The 20,708-nt window shown below is 46.1% G+C and overlaps 1 protein-coding gene across 2 annotated transcripts in view; it reads right to left on the reverse strand.

Moving 5' to 3' along the window:
* PUS7 (pseudouridine synthase 7) overlaps nt 1-20,708 on the reverse strand; it is a 109,905-nt gene that overhangs the window by 22,023 nt on the left and 67,174 nt on the right. For both annotated transcript variants that reach the window (XM_075857295.1, XM_075857296.1), the window contains 2 exons: nt 19,903-20,029; nt 11,464-11,565 (listed from right to left, as the gene is read on the reverse strand). In XM_075857295.1, the coding sequence (XP_075713410.1) occupies nt 11,464-11,565; nt 19,903-20,029 (229 nt within the window). The remainder of the gene's footprint in view (nt 1-11,463; nt 11,566-19,902; nt 20,030-20,708) is intronic.

The following is a 20,708-nucleotide window of genomic DNA, read 5'->3' on the forward strand; positions in this document are numbered from 1 at the left end:
GCGGCTGATAATGCTACTATTGTGAATATCCAAACAACGATCCAGCAGCACTCAGCCCAACTGTTCACTTTACAGCAACATCTGGACGACATTGAAAACCGTAACCGGAGGAATAACCTACGAGTCCGGGGGTTGCCAGAATCCATTCCTGCGTCTGACCTGTTTTCAACCCTGTCAACCATCTTTAATAATTTATTGGGCCGCCCGCTGAACACCCATATAGAAATTGACCGAGCACATAGAGCTCTCCGCCCGGTGAGTGTTGAGGATCCACGCCCGAGGGATGTCATTTGCCGAATTCACTTTTACGCCATCAAAGACTCTATCCTACAAAAAAATCAGACGACAGCCTATCATCCTTCACCAAGGCACGCAACTACGTATTCTGCCGGATCTATCACGACATACGCTGGCGCAAAGAGCTGCTCTCAAACCCCTCTTGGAGGTACTCCGGAGCCATGATATCATCTACAGGTGGGGCTTCCCCTTTGCCCTGATGGTCCGACAAGATGGTTGTACCCATACAGTAAGATCCCCGGCCGACGTGCCTGGATTCTTACGGGACTTGAACCTCCCGCAGGTTTCTCTACCGGAGTGGCCCTCACTGTTATTCTCTGCTGGCGGGGGACCGCGGTCGGGACGGCCGCTCCCTAGGCCCCTACATGCGACGGTGGGTCACCCTCAGCGCGGACCCCGCAGAAGATCTGGTCGCCGGCAAGAACGTGATCCTACTCCACCTATGGAAATTGCCCGCTCGGCGTGATGACCTGGAGTGCCTTTTCCGGTGATGAGGACTGCTTCCTCTTCTGTGTGAAATTGAGGCTGCCTGCTGTTTGAATAGTTCCATTAGATGCCTTACTACTGCTTTTGTCTTTGCATTGAGTTTTAGATGTTAAGCTGTTTATACTTCTATTATAGTACGCTGGGGAGTGTGGATAACTCTCATGCATAGTTGTCACCTTCCCCCTGTAGGTATTGGACCAAATTTTTGGTCTTTCGCATTTGTGCGTTTAGTTGATGCGGTAGTGTTTCTCATACTGCCTTTTTTGTTGAATACTTGTATGTGTTTTTTTTCTAATGCTCTGTCTTTTACTTCTAGCTTGTTCCCTTCCCCTTCCTTCCTCCTGGCGATCCTGGACTCCTGCCCCTCGTGGGTTTTCCAGTGCACATCTTCAAGCCGTTTAGTCTACATCCATGGCTGACCTCAATATTGCCTCCTTCAATGTGAAGGGGCTGAATGTTCCTGAAAAGCGGGCACAAATCCTCCACCATCTACACAAGCGTAAGGTACACATTGCATGCTTCCAGGAGACACATTTCAAGGAAGGACACACCCCTACCATTAAACATAAATTTTACACTACTTGGCACTTCAATAATAACCCACTTTCCAGATCGTGTGGAGTGGCCATAGCTCTCCACAAGTCCCTCCCCCATCAGGTTGTCAATTCGGTCGTGGACCCCGACGCTAGGTATATCATTTTAGTGCTCAATATTGGTGGGAGGGAGTTCACGGTGATTAATGCTTATGCTCCCAACCAGGGACAGGTGCCTTTCATTCTTAAACTTATAGATACTGCCCTTCCGGTGGTCCGGGGGACTGTGGTGCTGTGCGGAGACTTCAACCTCACTTTGGATCCGACAGTGGATAATTCTACTGGTCGTTCGAGTCTGGCATATGGTGCTATCAGACGGGTGAAACGTGCTCTCTTGCAGCTCCAACTATGTGATGCATGGCGCATTCAAAATCCCGTTGATAAGGATTATAGTTTTTACTCCCATCCGCATGGCACTTACAGTCGCTTGGACTACATTTTTCTGCAGCAGCATGCTCTCCCCTGGGTCACCGACACGTCCATTGGTAGTATTCTGTGGTCTGACCATGCGCCGGTGTATTGCACCTTGCAGCTCCCCTTCCTCACTAAGGGCCCCTGGACTTGGAAACTTAACGAGTCCCTCTTCCTGGATGGGGTATGCCATGCTGACTTGCTTAAGACGGTGGAGCATTTCACACTGGATCACGCTCGTGATGACACATCCCCCTTGATTCGTTGGGAGGCCCTTAAATGTGTTCTCAGGGGGGTACTCATAAAACATGGGGCGCGCCTTAAAAGAGAGAGGGCCCATTCCCTTAAAACTGCGCTCCAAAAAATTAGCTCCCTGGAACTGGCTCACAAGCGTGCGCTCTCTCTTCCGATTCTACGGGAATTACAGGTTGCCCGACAGGAGGCCAGGCGGCTGCTGGACTCGGCCCAGCAGCGTGCTCTTCAAGTCTGTCGTAGTAGGTTCTATGAGTTTGGCAATAAGAGCGGACGCATGTTGGCCAGAGCTTTAAAGGCTAGGACTGCCCAGTCACACATACCAAACACTAAATCTCCGTCTGGCCAGGTTGTTCACACGACCCCGGAAATAGCGGATTGTTTCCATAGCTTTTTCTCTGACCTTTACAGCCTTGACTCGCCCGCACACGCCCCCTCCCTTCCGCCGGACCGGGATTCTTTCTCCTCTCCCTTCACACCGTTGTCTAGGGAGATAGCAGAGGAACTAGATATGGACTTCACCTCCCCGGAGCTCCTTGCGGTTATAACCGATCTTCCTGGGGGAAAGAGTCCTGGCAAATTCTACAAAATGTTAACTGATCATTTGATACCGCTCCTACTACCAGCGTTTAACTCTGTTTTCCCAGAGGTCATGTTTCCTCCCAGCTCCACTTTAGCCCACGTCACGGTTATCCCTAAACCGGGTAAAGACCCTCAACTCTGCTCAAGTTATCGTCCCATCTCCTTACTCAATGTAGACCTAAAAATATATGCCAAGTTGCTTGCCAATAGATTGAATAAATACCTGCCTAGTCTAGTTCATCCGGACCAGGTGGGGTTTGTACCGGGCCGGGAGGCGCGGGACAACACCCTCAAAACACTTGATATCATCCACCATGCCAAGACTAACCACATCCCGCTCATGATCCTGTCCCTGGATGCCGAAAAGGCGTTTGACAGAATATCATGGCCTGCCCTTCACCAAACCCTTCGACATGTAGGTGTAGGACCCTCTCTCCTGGCAAAAATTATGGCACTGTATCACACACCTTCGGCCCAAATAAAAATAAATGGATCCCTCTCGGCACCTTTCCCGATTCATAATGGCACTAGACAGGGATGCCCCCTGTCCCCCCTGTTGTATGTCCTGGTCATGGAGCATCTCATGGCCTCCATCCGGAACAACATGGATATCAAAGGCATTACCATTGGAGGAATGGAATATAAGTGCTCGGCATTTGCTGACGACCTATTGGTCTATCTCACAGACCCTCATGTCTCCCTCCCTTCATTGATGTTCGAGTTGTCCCGTTTTGGAACTTGGTCTAATTTCAAGATTAATTTCTCTAAGTCTGAAGCGTTAAAAGTTTCTCTCCCTGCCCAGCTAGTGTCGCTTCTCCAAAGTAACTTCCCTTTCTCGTGGCCTTCCAGAGGCATTACATATTTAGGTGCTTGTATAAGTAGAGACCTCACTACACAGCTGTTTACAAATAATTTCATCCCCCTGCTGGCCAAGTTTCGTACTGACCTTAGTTCCTGGCATAAGACTGAATTCTCCTGGTTTGGCCGGATTAATATTATTAAAATGTCTCTACTCCCCCGATTACTTTATCTCCTGCAGACCATCCCCATCACTATCCCATCTACCTACTGGTTGCGGCTTCAGCAGTGTTTTGGCTCCTTCATTTGGCCGACTGGTCGTCCGCGTTTGAGCCGAGCTCTTCTGACTCGTTCCAGGGGTGCGGGTGCGGTGGGTCTGCCGGACTGTCGGCTCTATTATCTAGCATCAACACATGCGCGAGTTTTAGATTTTTTTTCACAACCGAGAATCAAAACTGTGGGTTCGTTTGGCTCAACAACTATGCCCCAGTACCCTATCTACCCTGCCGTGGACCCTGCCTGGGAATAGACCGACCCAACCCTCCTTTGTTGTACACCATACCCTTGTGGCGTTGAGGCACATAAAGCCTGGAAGTACGCTGGTTGACCCCCTGGGTCCTTTAACTCCGGTTACGGACAATCCTGCCTTTCCTGCTGGTAATGCTGGTCGCTCCTTCCTAGGTAGGTCACCCACCAACCCCTTGTATTTTGCCCAGGTCCTATCTGCCTCCTCTCTTCTCCCTTTAACCTCTATCTGCCCCGATGACGTGCTCTCTCCTCGCCGTATGTATGAATACGCCCAGTTAAAGCACTTTTATGGAGCCGTTAATCGACGCGCACATCTCCACCGGTTGTTAACTGACTTTGAACGCCTCTGTGTCTCCACCCAGCCCCCTACCCACACCATCTCCACATTATACAAACTACTACTTGCACAGCGATCCCAACAACTCCCCTCCTTCTGCGGGGCCTGGGAGAGAGAATTACAGACTACATTTACAGAAGCACAATGGAAGAGGTGTTTCACCCTTTCTCAAAAAGCCTCTATAGCCAGTAGGGCCCAGGAAACTAGTTACAAAATTGTCTCTAGATGGTAACGGGTCCCGGCGGCTCTGCATAAATGGTTTCCATCTGTGCCTGACAGTTGTTAGCGTTGTGGTGCTGCGGGAGGCTCCATGTCACATGTTTGGTGGAGTTGCCCCTTGTTGAGGAGTTTTTGGGATGCAGTACTTAAATTAATACTGGAGGTTACCGGAGTTTCTGTTCCTGATTCCCCAGAAGCTGCTCTTTTATTTATGTTCCCGATGCCAATACAAGTTTATAAAAGTTCCCTAGCTAGACATCTCCTTCAGGCGGCAAAGTCAGTGATCCCGCGCAGGTGGAAAACTGCAATGCCTCCAACATTAGATGAGTGGTTTCGGGAGGTTGCCGTGATACAGCGCATGGAACACCTGGTAGCTCACTCCCCGGCAGCTGTGGTAAAATATACGTCTACATGGTCGCCATGGATAGTGTTCCTTTCTTCTTCTTCATACCTCACGGCCGTAACCTGAGTTGGCCTATGTCCCTGTGAAGTGTACGGTGGTGCTTATTTTCTGCTGGCTGCATTCATAATACCCCGGAACAGGAGTCCAGGATCCTCATGCCCTCGCCCTTCCCTCCTTTCCCTCCCTCTCTTGGGGCCTTTTCTATTCATTCTTTTCCCCTGTCTAGGGTAATGTGCCTCTCCTTCTCCGCTTCAATTAAGTGGCCTCAATGTATGCTCTGATGCTTTGCTTATGAACTCATTCATGCTACTGACATATACTGAATAATGTCCTTGAATGGGGTTGTGATGCACATTTCTGATTTTGTTTTAGTGGGTTTTTGCTTTGGTCTTTGACCTTGTTTGTTTGTTAATTTACTGTGTGGAGGCCTTCCCTCCACTATGTCATGTAACTTTGTGTACTGAAACTTAATAAAACTTTGAAGAAGAAAAAAAGAGAGATGGATCTCTCCGACCCTGCATTGATGACCGTGGTCTCAATCAGATAACGGTCAAGAACAAATACCCGCTGCCACTTATTTCCGAGCGGTTTGATCGCATACGAGGAGCCAAAATTTTTTCCAAGCTAGATCTGCGGGGGGCCTATAATATAATCCGGATTCGCCGGGGTGACGAATGCACCTTTGAAAAGAGGTCTTTGCCCTTCCTGGGCTATGTCATCTCGGATCAAGGCCTTAAGATGGACCCTGAGAAGTTAAAGTCTGTCCTGGAATGGCCACGTCCTCAAGGCCTAAGAGCCATACAGCGGTTCCTGGGTTTTGCCAATTTCTACCGGCAGTTTATTCCGAACTTTTCTTCTCTGACGGCCCCCATCTCTACCCTTACCAAGAAGGGTGTGAACGCCATGGTGTGGACTCCAGAGGCAGAGTCCGCATTCATTTGCCTCAAGAAAGCCTTCACTTCAGCTTCAATCATCCATCACCCTGACGTGTCTCGGCAGTTGTCACTAGAAGTGGACGCCTCCTCTGTTGGTGCAGGTGCACTTCTGTTCCAGAGGAGCTCCAAAGGAAAGGCAGTTGTATGTGGCTACTACTCAAGACTGTTTTCCTCTGCTGAGCGCAATTACTCCATTGGAGATCGTGAGCTATTGGCTCTGGAAGAGTGGAGACATCTTCTAGAGGGCGCAGCTCACCCCATCCTGATCTTCACCGACCACAACAACCTCACTTACCTTCAGTCCGCTCAAAGACTGAATCCTCGTCAAGCCAAGTGGTCACTGTTCTTCACCCGTTTCCAATTTCTGCTCCACTACCGTCCCGCTGACAAGAATGTGAGGGCCGATGCCCTGTCCAGATCATTTGAGACGGAAGACACCGTGGAGTCCCTTCAGACGATCATAGACCCATCCTGCGTTGTCACCGCCAATCCTCTGCAGATTAGAGACATCCCTCCAGGGAGAACTTTTGTTCGGTTGGCAGACAGGAGAAGAATTCTCCGCTGGGGACACAGTTCTAAACTAGCTGGGCACGCCGGTGTCCGTAAAACCCAGGACCTGATTGCTCGTCACTTCTGGTGGCCCACGCTGCCTAAGGATGTTCTGGACTTTGTCTCTGCTTGCACGGTCTGTGCCTCTAATAAAGTGACTTACTCCAAGCCTGCCGGCCTGCTTCAACCTCTGCCTGTACCCAGTGCCCCCTGGCAGCACATCGCAATGGACTTCGTCACAGACCTTCCTCCCTCCGCAGGATGCAACACCATCTGGGTGGTGGTGGACCGGTTCTCTAAGATGGCACATTTTATTCCGCTGACCGGCCTACCCTCTACTTCCCTTTCTGGCGAGTCTCTTCTTTCAGCACATATTTCGCTTGCATGGCATGCCTCTTCACATTGTGTCCGACCGGGGGGGTTCAGTTTACCTCTAAGTTCTGGAGAGCCCTCTGTAAACTCCTGGATGCGAGATTGGACTTTTCCTCTGCCTATCACCCCCTGTCCAATGGGCAAGTTGAGAGGATCAACCAGATCATGGAAAATTATCTCCGCCACTTCATCTCTTCTCAACACGATAACTGGGTACAGCTTCTTCCATGGGCTGAGTTTTCATATAATAACCACACAAGTGAGTCCACCACTTCCACTCCGTTTCACATAGTGTACAGTCAACATCCCAGTGTCCCTCTTCCTGTATCAACTTCATCTCAGGTACCCGCTGCTGACTCTGCATATGTGGACTTCCTGCAAATCTGGCAACAGACCCGGTCCTCTATTTTGCTGGCGGTAGATCGCATGAAGCGTAAGGCGGATACTAGGAGAAGAGTGCCGCCTCAGTCTCTTCCGGGGACTAAAGTCTGGCTGTCCTCTCGGAACATTTGCTTGAGGGTGCCTTCATACAAGTTCGCTCCCAGGTTCCTTGGTCCTTTCGAGATCCTGCAACAAATTAACCCTGTCTCCTATAAGCTGCGGCTGCCTCCTACCCTCAGAATCCCTAACTCCTTCCATGTGTCCCTCCTGAAATCCGTGGTCCTGAACCGCTACAGCAAGACTTCTAGTTCCACAGTTGCTCCCAGCGGTCCTTCTGATGTATTCGAGGTAAAGGAGATCCTGGACCGCAAGAGAGTAGGAGGAAGGACTTTATTTGGTGGACTGGAGAGGGTTTGGTCCTGAGGAGAGGTCCTGGGAGCCAGAAGAGAACCTCAGTGCTCCTGCTCTTATTAAAAAGTTCCTCTCTCACTCTGGCCCCAAGAAGAGGGGGCGTAAGATACTGTAGCGTCCATGGCCACGGGCCGTCGAGTTTACTCACCTCCCGACGCCCGCAGCCATGGATCTGTGAGCGCTGGCCTCCGTCTCCCTCCTAGGAGATGCCAGCGCTCACTTCCGCTCCATTCGGCTGGGTCCCGTAGGGTGCGCGCGCACGCTCGCGCCCGGCCTTAAAGGGCCAGCGCGCGCAATTAGGAAATCGTCATCACCATCAACTGCCACGATTTCCTGGTCTATAAGAAGGCCCCTGGCCTTCTAATCCTTGCCTGAGCGTTGTTAGTCTTTCCCAGTCTGTCTCGCAAATGGTCCCTTAGTGTCTCCCGTTCCAGCTGTTACCCGTGCCCTGTTACCGTTCCTGTATTCCGTATTGTTCCTGTGCCTACCTGCGTTCAAGTGCCATCTGCCACGTCAAGTGTCATCTGCCACGTCAAGTGTCATCTGCCACGTCAAGTGTCATCTGCCACGTCAAGTGTCATCTGCCACGTCAAGTGTCATCTGCCACGTCAAGTGTCTACCGCTTCATCGGATACTGCCCGCCACATCTGGTGCCACTTGCCGCACCTGCCTCCATCTGTGCTGAAGCCACAGCCACCGCCCGGACTATTTCAGGTACCCAAGCATTACTGTCTGCCATTTACTTCCGCTTAGACTGTGACCTGGTCAGTTGCCTCCCCGCTACGGCGGAGCGGACTAGTGGGTCCTCAAACCCTGTGTCCGTGACAGGAGGCATGCGTCTCAAGTGTCGATGGAAGAGAGGCATTCTCCCTGTTAAAGCAATGCGATGACTGATCTTAAGGATTCCACGTAAAACCGTCGAATGTGAACAAAGTGGTTCAACATCCTCAAGTACAGAAATGGATGTAGGATTCTGTCCTTCTTGGGAACAGTGAAAAGATTTAAGTAAGACTCTTGAAGTCATTCCAGCTGAGGAACTGGGGCAATAACTCAAGCTCAAATCTTGAGTGCGAGGTGTAGTAGAGAAAAGATCTTCCAGGCGGAAGCTCTCTATCTTGTATTCCGTAGACACCACCTCTCGACACCAGGCATCGTCCACATAATCTAGCCATGTCTCCTGAAAGGTAAGAATTCGCCCCCTCTCTCGGACATCTGCCGTGAGTGAATAGACACCTTCATACTGAAGGCCTCTGGGGCCTGGGACGCAGCTTCCAATATAGTATTTTCTTAAAAGATGGCCATCCGGTTCGTCCTCGTGTCTGGTTTGAAAGAAAATGATTTCAGCGAGGAGACATTAGGAAAAGAACAAAAAAGGTGCTAATCGGAAAGAAGGCCGTGTACGATGAGGGCGGATCTGAGGTAAAATAGTGGTCTTAACGCCTGTAGCCTCAGAATCTCATGCAGACGTTTACCAAAAACTCTGCCACCTACGAAGGGAAGGGCAAGCGGGGGAATCTTGGATGTTTGATCCGCTGCCAAACCGAGCTCCAGATGGCAATAGAATTAACAGATTCACGGGCATTAAAAACGGGCTGTCCCAAAAAGAAACTTTAAAAACGTGGATAACCCGAGAAGCAAGTTCAGTTAACTCCTGCTGCATCGCTCCTGATAGGATGCTTCGATGCAGCTGCTTCCTCCACACTAAGCAGGCCTTACTTATCCAGACAGATACAAAAGCTGGACGCAGAGCGGAAACCTGCAGCCACAAAACAGATTTAGCTTGAGGAGGCTTCTCTTAGCAAACTTCTGGACAAGAGGTTAGATTTTCAACCAGAGGAATAGTGGTGGTCCTTGAGGGCCTAGCAGTAGGCAGATACACAGATGGATGCAGGCCACAATGAGACCAAATCCTCCTGAAGAGTAAACAAGACTATAAACAACAAGAAATCCGTCCTGATATTTCCACTCCTTGGATAATCTTTTCAACTTGCTATGGTTAGGAAACCCAGCGTGTGGCGCCATTGGCGCTTCCACCTGAAAGGGGGAAATTGGATCATCATTTACATGCAAAATGTCTCTTACTGCACGTAGGGACGCCTGCATAGCAGCAGATAACTGCAAATTCTGGTCTGACTCCAAATTTGAGTCAAAAGGCACATTTGAGGAAAGAAACTGATCCACATTAGATGCAACACTATGATTGAAGACTACAACAAGATCCCTCTGAATGGACCCGAAGAGGTAAAGTAGTGCCTTAGACAGGTCTCTTTCCTCATTAAGCTCATTCCAGACGTCACAGTTGAGGTGCGGTTAAAAACACATTCAAAAACTGCATGCGTTTTTCGGATGCAGGTTTTTTTTTTAGCGCAGTTTCAACCGCAATGTCTGAATAGACCCTTATTGTGAGAAGTAGACTGAGTATTATCCAAAGGAAGGGAAGTAGGGCTCATGAGCTCAGCAAGAATCTGGGAAGGAAAACGCTTCAAATACTACACCATGGACTAGGATAGTCTGAATAAAATGTACCTCTGGGGGAAGTACAAGAAACAACTATACTGCCAACACGCTGGCCTACCAGACCCTTGGAGCTGCATAACCCTGTGGATGAATACAGATGAAGGATGGACAAAGAAATTGAGTTGCATCAAAGCTGCAGTCTCTGTTCTAAAGACGTAGGCCCCCCCAAACCCTGCCTCCTGAGAAGGTCCATCTCCAATAAAGAGTAGATACGAGGAGGGAGGCCATAGGCTGAAAAAGGAACACCTGACAGACCAAGGCGGAGAAAAACTAAGTAAACAACTGCGGCCTAGGACAGACGCAAGCCGGGGATTAAATTAGAAAGCTAGGCTTGAGCAACGGCGGGACGAGCTGCAAAAATTATGCTTGTCCTGCAAAAGTACTAGACACAAAGCTCCAGAGGTAAGTGGGGTCAAAACCCCTAGAAAACTCGCCTAGACTAGGAATCACTACCAAAAAAAGAAAAGGTAAAATAGAAGAGGTTCATAGCATTTCCCCAGACAGAAAAAAACGGAGGGGAAGGGGAACATACTTAACCTAAGAATTCTTCAGGTACATGCAGGGTGACCTCCTCCGTAACCATGCACATATAGTGGTGTACTGGCACTCTGTCTGTGAAAGCAGACCATATAAGTTAGGTGGCTGTCGGTATAAACAGAGCAGATGCCTGCCTAGTGCGTAGTTTGCCGACAACCGAAGGGAGTTGACATAGGCTGTAAAACAGGCAACAAACCCACTAGCAGCTAAGGAAAATAAAAAAATAATATAATTAAAATAAAAAATAGCAGCAGACAGAAGTTTCAGATCATTTCTGCCTAATACGACACTAGGCTAAAAACTGAATTAGCCAGTGTCTGTGGGAAGAGTATCGCTAGCCTGGGTGGAGCCATACCTAGTGTTGCCTCCTAGTGGCAGGAGCATATACCCATGGTGACGTGTCCCCCAAAGATTAACGAGAAACAAGTTTTTACTAAAACAGACATGTTCAGTATGTCCGGTGTTTTTTTTGTAAATCCTTATTAATTGTAAAGGTACGAATAGCGTAGTTTGCAGCACTATTCTTGAAGTTAAAAAAAAAAAACAAACATAACAAAAACCCAACAACCCCATTATATGTAAATGGAATTATTCAGGATTCATTTGAAAGCGGATTCGCCATAACAATGACAGTAATATGAACAGAGCCATATTTTGAAATATACCATGTTAGTTTAGGGTGGCGTTAGGGGTACTTTTTTTTTTTCTTCTTTACACACACCAGGTTTGTACATTTTCTTTTGCAGTACAGCCTCTATTGTGACATTTGTCCCTATCAGAGCTGATCTGGTATTATTAAATATCCGTTTTCTTGGGATTTTACTAAAATGGAGAAAGTAAAATTTTATTACTCACGTTTGTGCTTCGGATATATGACATCAAAACCTGGCAGTGGCATCACTACATCATGAATGGTATAATTGTGAATATTACATTCATCAATTACAATTGCAGTCGCTGAAAGAGCAAAAATAATGATTAAAGAAAAAAAAGAGGAGAAACTCCATACATTTAACTTATAAAAGACAACAATCACTCTAAACGTAACTGTAGCAAAATAACATGAAAGGATGCATTTCAGCTGAACTGAGGGCTTGGATCAGAGCGGGTCTTGCTTGTCTCTGACACACAGAATCCAGCTACTATTGATCACGTCTAAAAGGGGATATTTATTAAAACTGGTGCAAAGGAAAAGTGGAGTAGCTACCCACAGCAACCAGATTCCAGCTCTAATTTTTCAAAGGCCCATAGGAAAATTAAAGCAGCGACGTGATTGGTTGCCATAGGCAACTACTCCACTTTTCCTTTGCAACAGTTTTGATAAATCTCCCCCTAAGTTCATAACTTAGATGTGATCGATATTAGCTGGATCCTGTGTGTCACAGACATGCAGGACCCACTCTCTGCCGAGCCGTCCGTTTACCTGAACCAACGGATTTGGCTAAGAACAAAACCGCTTCTATGCATACAGGATACATAGAAGCTTTATTGTAAAAAAAAAAAAGTAAAATTTTTATTTTTTTGTCAATTTGAAAGTTTTCTAAAAACACAGAGCTTTGATATATAACAAAAAGTTGCTTCCAAAAAGGCGTATATACAGATGTAGCCAAGTTTATCTTGACTCTGAGAACTTGCTGCAGCTTGAGATCACACAACAAAAGCTATTGAAAACGTCAAGATAACGATGGCTACATCCGTAGCCTTTAAATAAAATTATTTTTATTCCTCAATGGTAAAGAAAAACAAGCACAATTTAAAGAAGTTGTGTCATTCACAAAAGTGCAACTGGTAGGAATATCACAGTTTACGAAACATAAAATGGGAAAGAGCAGAAATAATAATATAAATATACTTGTAGAAATAGTAGTAGAAATCAAGGAAGGGTTATGTAAAAAATAGAACACAAAAAAAATAAAAAAAAGGGGAAGTGGAGGTGGAGTGTCAATGGACCCGGAGGAGTAATCATAATTCAGTATTCAAGGAAGAGGGAAGACATATATATGTGTAAACGGATCCAGGGGCGACATCATTTATTTAAATTTATAGTTCTCATCAAGTACAATGCTCGTGAGTTTTCAATTAATGATCATGTTGTCTATACTTCGTTTAAAGGGGTTGTCCAGGCATGGGGCGGGTTTTTTTTATACGGATGGCCCTTCCACAGGATAGGTCATCAGTATATGATCGGTGGGGGTCCGACACCCGGACCGATCAGCTGTTCAGCTTCCCGGAGGCAGCCGGATGTCATGAAGTGGCCGGTGTTGGAAGCAGATGGCTCCGTACACTGCATAGTGGCTGTGCTGCAGTACTTTAAATCTGCTCCTATTCACTTGAATAGGAGCAGAGCTTCAATACTGCAGAACGGCTGCTATACTGTGACTGGAGTCATCTGCTACCAGCATGGACATCCGGTGCAAGGACGCAGCCGGAACAGCGGATCGGTGCGGGGTCTGTGTTTAGGAACCCCACCGATCATATAATGATGACCTATCCTGTGGTATTAATAGGGCATAATTGAGGAATTGTGCAACTTAGTAAAGTGTGCAATTGTGACCGTTTGAGAATGTTGGGAACACTCAGAACCCCATCTTGTTTTAAAAAAATACAGGGCAGACCTGAATATCCTAGGATGCATTCCATGCCATTATATTTTACTTTGAAAAAGTTGAATGATACGAAATGGGAGTTTAACGGGGAGAGTCCTAAATAAATATAATAGTCGAGGGAGAATTGTGATTTTAACCGAGTGGATACGTCCTATCCATGAAACTGTTAAAGAGTGCCAAGCCTGCAAGGATCTGTCAAAAGAACGACGCAAGGGAAGAAAATTAGTCGCATACAGGGGTATTGTAGACTTAAATATTCCAAGGACTGCTTGGCCCATTGTAACGGAAAGGAGCTATACGAACTACGTTGGACCTCCAGGGATATATTAATATTTAGCGCCATGGCTTTATTGTGATTACTTGTGAGTCCTGATATAGGGGGCAAAGTCCGCTAGGTTTTTCAGAACTGTTGAGAGAGAAGTGAGGGGTTGGGAGTGGTCCATTAAAAGGTCATCTGCGAAGATGACATGTCGAGCCCTTTAATGTCGGGGTATTGATGGATCAGAATAGCTATAAGTTCAATGGCAAGTATAAATAGGATGGATAATTGGGGGCATCCCTGCCTGGTTCCACGTGCAATAGGAAATAGGGAAGAATGATAGCCAGCATAGTGAACCGTGGCTCGAGGGTTGTAATAAAGAGCATGCACCCAAGCTAAAAAAAATGTCAGAACCCCCTTCTCTAAGACAATATATCAATATAAGACCAGGAGACTGAATCAAGAGCTTTATGAAAATCTAAAGAAAGAAGCATGGAAACCATAATCCTTGAAAGTTGGATGTCTGGAGTTGTTGGGACGGCTCATTTTCTTGTCTGGTATGCAAGAATATGATATCCGGAAAGAAATGCTGGAAAAGGATCGAAAATGCTGAGACCTGAGAAAAAGGCAGTGTACGACGTGGGCGATTCCATGGTAAATGGCAGCTTTTACTGGCAGTAGTTTCAGAAATAATCTCATCCAGCCTGCCTCAAAAAAAAACAAACAGTCAAGCAGTGCCACCCAAGATTTCAGTCAAATAGAGTGCTGAATGGAAATCAAATTCACCGATGCGCAGACACTGAAAAAGGCCGACTCAAGGGAAGTCTCTAATCAAACATTTTTTATTCAAACACCTGACAGACAGGTTCGACTAAATCCTGCTGTGGTGCAACTGCCAGGATGCCGCGGGGCAGCTGCTTCCCCCACACCAAACAGGCTTTACTCACACAGGCAGATGCAAAACCCGAGTGCAGAGCGGACCCTGCAGCCATATTAGCAGACTCAGCTTGGGAATCCAACTTTTTGTCAAGCGGGTGAAGCCGCATTTGACATAGGGATTGCAATGGTCCTTGATCGTCTTGAGATAGGCGGATCCAGAGACGTAAAAAAATACCATTTTATGATCAAAGTCCTTCTGAAAAGAAAACCGGATGTGCATGTTTTGAAACAGCAATACGTATTTCCACTCCTTGGGTAGAATATCCTCAAATTTGTTATGATTTGGAAAAAAAAGAAGCAGCTGCTGACGCTGTAAGATTGCCTCTTCCTGAGAGGGAAGACCGGATCATCATTTACATTGAAAGGAGTCTCTGACAACACCCATTAACGCCTGAATTACAGCTGTCAATTGCGATTCCTGTTCTGACGGAATCTTAGACAGAGCATACATAGGAGAAAATAGTAGCAACATGACCATTGAAAACTCTAATGGGAGACCCCTTAAAAGAGCCTGACAAGAAATGGGACCTGTCCCTAGCACTTCTACACCTCTCATGGGATATAATGTGAGATGAAGATTGAGCATTGTCCAAATGAGGGGAAGGAGGGCCCCTAAGCGCTGAAAAAATTTGGAAAGGGAAACGCTCTAAAGACTAAACCGTGGACTGGGATAGTCTGGAAATGTCCCCTGGGGCCTGAGCAAAAGACCACCAATCCCGGGGTTGCCACATCCTGAGTGGGGGGGAACCCTCTGGGGAATCTGGATTGCAAGCACTGAGCGCAGAATGTGGTAGACAGGTCGCATGAAAACCTCATATAACAACCGCCACATGCATAATAAGTAGCCATGCTCACCTGTATAGGCTGCTTGATAAGTCCACCCGAAGAGACATGACAGAAGTGAGGAACAAAGAAGAAAACAAACAGCAATGTGTGAGGAAAAGTGAACCCTTTGGGAAGTTACAGAAAAAAAAAAACTATACAGCCAAAAGGCTGGCCTACCAGACCCCAGTAGCTGTGTATTCCTGAAGACCAAAGCAGGAGAAGTGGTTTTAAATAGATGAGCTGAATAGCAAAGATCAAGTCCAGAGATTGTTGAAAAATTTGTGCCGGCTTCAAGAGACTTAGTCCTCTTTAAACATCCACCCCATTATCAAACCTGCCTTTGGGAAAATCTCCCTCCAATCAACCTATGACGCAGGCAATTGGTGAAAACCCAACATGTGACGAGCAGGGGCCGATTAAAACAAAAAAGAGATCTTGCTGCATAGGCCTGGAAAAGGGCGGAAGCTAAATTTAGAAGCCAGGCCACATCGCCGGAGGGACGAGCGGCGCAAAAGAGGCTCCCAACCCACTTACGCCAAGGAACATGAAAACGTGCCCCAGGAGTACAGACAAGTGAAATAAAGATGTAAATACCTATGGGTATCCAGAAAATAAATCTCCCTCCCAATAAAACAAATGATATAGGGTCTCCGACTAAGACCCTAAATGGTTTAAGTGGGGGATTGAGAGGGGAATTGGAAATAACCTACTTACACTCTGTAGTCTTTAGGTGTATACAGGGTCACATCAGTAAACTCGCACATATAGAGGGTTTACTGGTAGTCTAGCTGCAGATGCAGAAAAAACTAGTTAGACTGCTGGCGGGGAGAGAAACCCCATGCAGAGGACTGCCTGGTCTCCCAGCAACCGCAGGGGGGGGGGGGCTGATTAGGCTGACAACCCACCTACAGGGAAGATTTATTTTATATGTATGTCTCAAACAGAAAAAAATATCAGCAGACCTGAGTATCAGGTCCCGTCTGCCTGGACGCGATGTCTATTCAATGTCAGGACACTTCAGTAACATTAATGTGTGTGTATGTGACTGCACATAGTGATCCTGCGTTGTTCACGATGTGCAGAGTAAATGAATGAGAGAAGTGTATGACGCTGATTGGTCAGCATCATACACTTCTCTCCACAATGCCCACTTGGTCAAAAGTAAAAACATGCCCAGTTGAGCATTAAAGAGACTCTGTCACCACATTATAAGTGCCCTATTTCCTATATAAGGAGATCAGCGCTGTAATGTAGGTGACAGTAATGCTTTTTATTTAAAAAAACTATCTATTTTAAACCACTTTATGAGCGATTTTTAGCTTTATGCTAATGAGTTTCTTAATGCCCAAGTGGGCGTGCTTTTACTTTAGACCAAGTGGGCGTTGTACAGAGGAGTGTATGACGCTGACCAATCAGCGTCATACACTTCTCTCCATTCAGTTATATCGTTATGTGCAGCTACATACACAAACATTACTGTAGTGTCCTGATAATGAATATACATCACTACCAGCCTGGACATGATGTTTATTCAGAATCCTGAAATGTCTATAGCGTCTCTGTGAGATTTACAGCAAGGCAAACGTAATCTCGCGATATTACGATGTAACCTGTCATTTCAAACGAGATTACGCTTGCCTTGCTGGAATCCACAGAAAAGATTCAGCAGCGTCAGGATTCTAAATAAATAAACATCATGTCCAGGCTGGTAGTGATGTATATTCATTATCAGGACACTACAGTAATGTTAGTGTTTGTGTATGTAGCTGCACATAACGATATAACTATATCGCTAGTGCAGTGTAAATGAATGGTGAGAAGTGCATGACGCTGATTGGTCAGCATCATACACTCCTCTGTACAACGCCCACTTGGTCTAAAGTAAAACACGCCCACTTGGGCATTATGAAACTCATTAGCATAAAGCTAAAAATCGCTCATAAAGTGGCTTAAAATAGTTTTTCTAAATAAAAAGCACTGCTGTCACCTACATTATAGCGCCCATCTTCTTATATAGGAGAGAGGGCACTTATAATGTGGTGACAGAGCCGCTTTAAGAAAGTCATTAGCACAAAGCTAAAATTGCTCATAACTTGGTGAAAATAGATCGTTTTTCTAAATAAAAACCTCTGCTGTTACCTAGATTATAGTGCCGATCTCATTATATAAGAGATAGGGCACTTATAATGTGGTGACAGAGTCTCTTTAAAGGGAACCCGTCACCAGCATTTCACCTATTAAACAATACCTGGTGGTAGTGCATGAAAAATCATTTCTATATAACCTATAATTGTCTTCTTAGTCGGTTCTGTAGCATTAGTATTCAGTTTTTGAGTGTTCCCACACCGTATGCAAATGAGCATTAAAGAGTCATATCTTCGTTTGAAAAGAGTCATACCTCCATTCGTCAAGTCTTTCCGAGTTTACCCAGCCTCCTTACTTTTGATTGACAGCTCCTCGCCTTCCCCCAGTACACAAAATCCCGCGCTTGTGCATTGATGTCCTCTTCTGGTGTGTGCGCACAAACGGAAAGCGTGAAACATTTGCAGACCGTTATTTACAGTCGGAGGAAGAGTTCAGGAGACAGGATAACGGCAATGAACTTTTGAGAACAGCGGCCAGCGAGGGATAAGTAAAGTTCAATAGGTGAAATGCTGGTGACAGGTTCCCTTTAATTATAAGTTAGACCGCAGTTTCTAGAGTCTCCAACCACCTAGACCATATTTTACTAAATTTATCAGGTCATCTCCTGTTAAGATATTGTTACAGGAGAATATTGTTCCCATCCAGACACTGTCTTATGACCACATAAAATATACCTGGTAAATAGATATAGTATATACGGATATTATTCACTGGTGTTCACCCATTGTGGTGTCAGTATGCTCAGAAGCCATTTGGTCATAGATTCTTATCTACTGCCTTATTAGCATTACAATGGACCTCAGTACAGGAAGGAGCCATTGTAAACTGGATGTAGAGACAGCTGAGCATACTGGGAGTAGATTTACCTATACTGTACAGATGCACATTGGAAGGTGTATGGGTGGTCATAAGGCGGAGTCAATGGAATGGGTGGGTTCAACTCAGGGATAGATTCATATAGGCCATGGGAAGCTCTTGGTGCGGGCTCTTTCCTGCCAGCCCTGGACGATCAGCACTTAGAGGCTCTGTCCCCAGATTTTGCAACCCATATCTCCTATTGCAGCAGATCGGCGCTGCAATGTAGATAAGAGTAACGTTTTTTGTTTTTTTAAACGAGCATTTTTGGCCAAGTTATGACCATTTTTATATTTATGCAAATGAGGCTTTCTAAAGTACAACTGGGCGTGTTTAAAGTAAAAGTACAACTGGGCGTGTATTATGTGCGTACATCTGGGCGTGTTTACTTCTTTTACTAGCTGGGCGTTGTGAATGGGAGTGTATGATGCTGACGAATCAGCATCATCCACTTCTCTTCGTTAACACCCAGCTTCTGGCAGTGCACAGACACACAGCCTGTTCTCGATGTAGCTACTTACCTGCAAACGCCGATGCTGCTGCAGAATCAAATGTAGCCTCTGGTGCCGATGTGTCCTCGCTCGTCCGACACGATGCAGGACCTGGGGCAGGAAGTGACGTCACAGCGTGATCTCTCGAGAACACGCTGTGTCTGTGCACTGCCAGAAGCTGGGTGTTAACGAAGAGAAGTGGATGATGCTGATATCATTTTTGGTACAGAGGTATATACTTGTTTACCATTTGCATCCAATGTATCAAACTCGGGAATGTTGTGACTTTCCATGCCAGAATCACAACCTTTCTAGTACAGAACAAAACTGAAAAATATTTTGTCATAATAGTTCTGTATTATCTCATTCATAATGCCCAAAAGGCACACCTGAGGAGTGAGGAGTCGAGGGAATCCGAGGTGGACATGAGCTATTTCCTTTTTAATGGTGACAACTAATGGTCTCAGCCTACTACCATAATTGGTGAGTGCCAATATACAGCTATCTTATTTGAAATGCCTTTAATGGGGTAATACATCCTTGAGCACTTTCACCTATCCCCCACAGATCGCCAGAACGGTGACCGTAAAGGTTGTACGGTATATGCGCTGATTAGGATTACCTTTACTTCACCTTCCTGATCGGCACTACTGTGCATGTGCCGTAATCATAATCGGCGCATGCGCATTACAATATTTACGTTCACCGTTCTGATCTGCACTACTGCGCATGCGCAGATTATGAAGCAGAGCCATGCACATTCAGGACACTACGGGGCCAGGCGTGAACTCGCCTATTACACTGCCTGGCCCCTGTGAATAAAGGGAGAGGGGGTTGAACCGTGGAACGATGACCGAGCATTTTGGAGCAACGATGACGCCCTCGTTGCTCCAAAATACTCATTTGCATAAACTGAATAAAACCATTTTCTCTACAAAGGAGGTACTCTTGTCAAAAAGGTAACACACGTTAGCCTGATCTATAATAGCCTGTTGCTAGCTTGATACGGTCATTTCTGGTGACAGACTCCCTTTAAGGGTATGGCCAGCGTTACACTCTTATTATACATTTTATTTCCAATTTGCTGGCCATAGGTTTTAATTCGTACAGCCTAAATATAATGCAATATAGACAAATCGAAATATACAGTCTAAAGATAAAATTTGTGTAATACCTCCTTTGAGCACAAGGTCCCCAGGAACAACTTTAAGTCCATACTCCTCGATTCTCTTGCTTACCATGTTATTCCACACATAACTCTGATAACTGTGTATATACATTAGCCGGTTATTCCTAGGAATCTAAATTGAAAAAAAAAAAAAGTTAAATTAAGTTCTCAATTTCAAGTTAACAGCACAATAAAAAGTAACAATATCAATGACAGGTCTACTATTATATTTGGGCCCTGGGTTAAAGGGGTTCTTCAGACATTTTATATTGATTGCCTACCCTTAGGATAGGCCATCACTTTCAGATTTGTAGGGTTCCGTCTCCCGGCACCCCCGTGGATCATCTGACTGAAGGAGCCACGGCGTTCGTCGCCACAGCCTCTTCAGTGTTTACGAGGCACAGAGCCATACACATCCGTAGCGGCTGTGCCTAGGATGGCAGCGCAGTCCTATTCATTTGACCTATTCACGGGACCAGAACTACAATCCCAGGCATAGTAAGTCTACGGTGATGCACCTGTAAACTGGGAAAACGCTGTGTCAACTAACGCCGTGGCCCCATCAATCATCTGATTGGCAGGGGTGCCGAGAGTCAAACCCCCACCGATCTGATATTGATGGCTATCCGAAGGATAGGCCATAAATATAAATGGCCCGAAGAAACCCTTTAAGTGATGCCAAGGGAATACAAAAAATACACTTACTATACGTCCCCCCCCCCCCCTAAATTGCAGCATTTGTGGTCGAAATGTGGTGTACTTATTCTAGCACTAAAATGGGATTTATGCAGTTTAGAAGTTATATTAGCTTT

This window comes from Rhinoderma darwinii, chromosome 3 (genome assembly GCF_050947455.1).
Source record: "Rhinoderma darwinii isolate aRhiDar2 chromosome 3, aRhiDar2.hap1, whole genome shotgun sequence".
In the NCBI taxonomy this organism is placed as follows: Eukaryota; Metazoa; Chordata; class Amphibia; order Anura; family Rhinodermatidae; genus Rhinoderma; species Rhinoderma darwinii.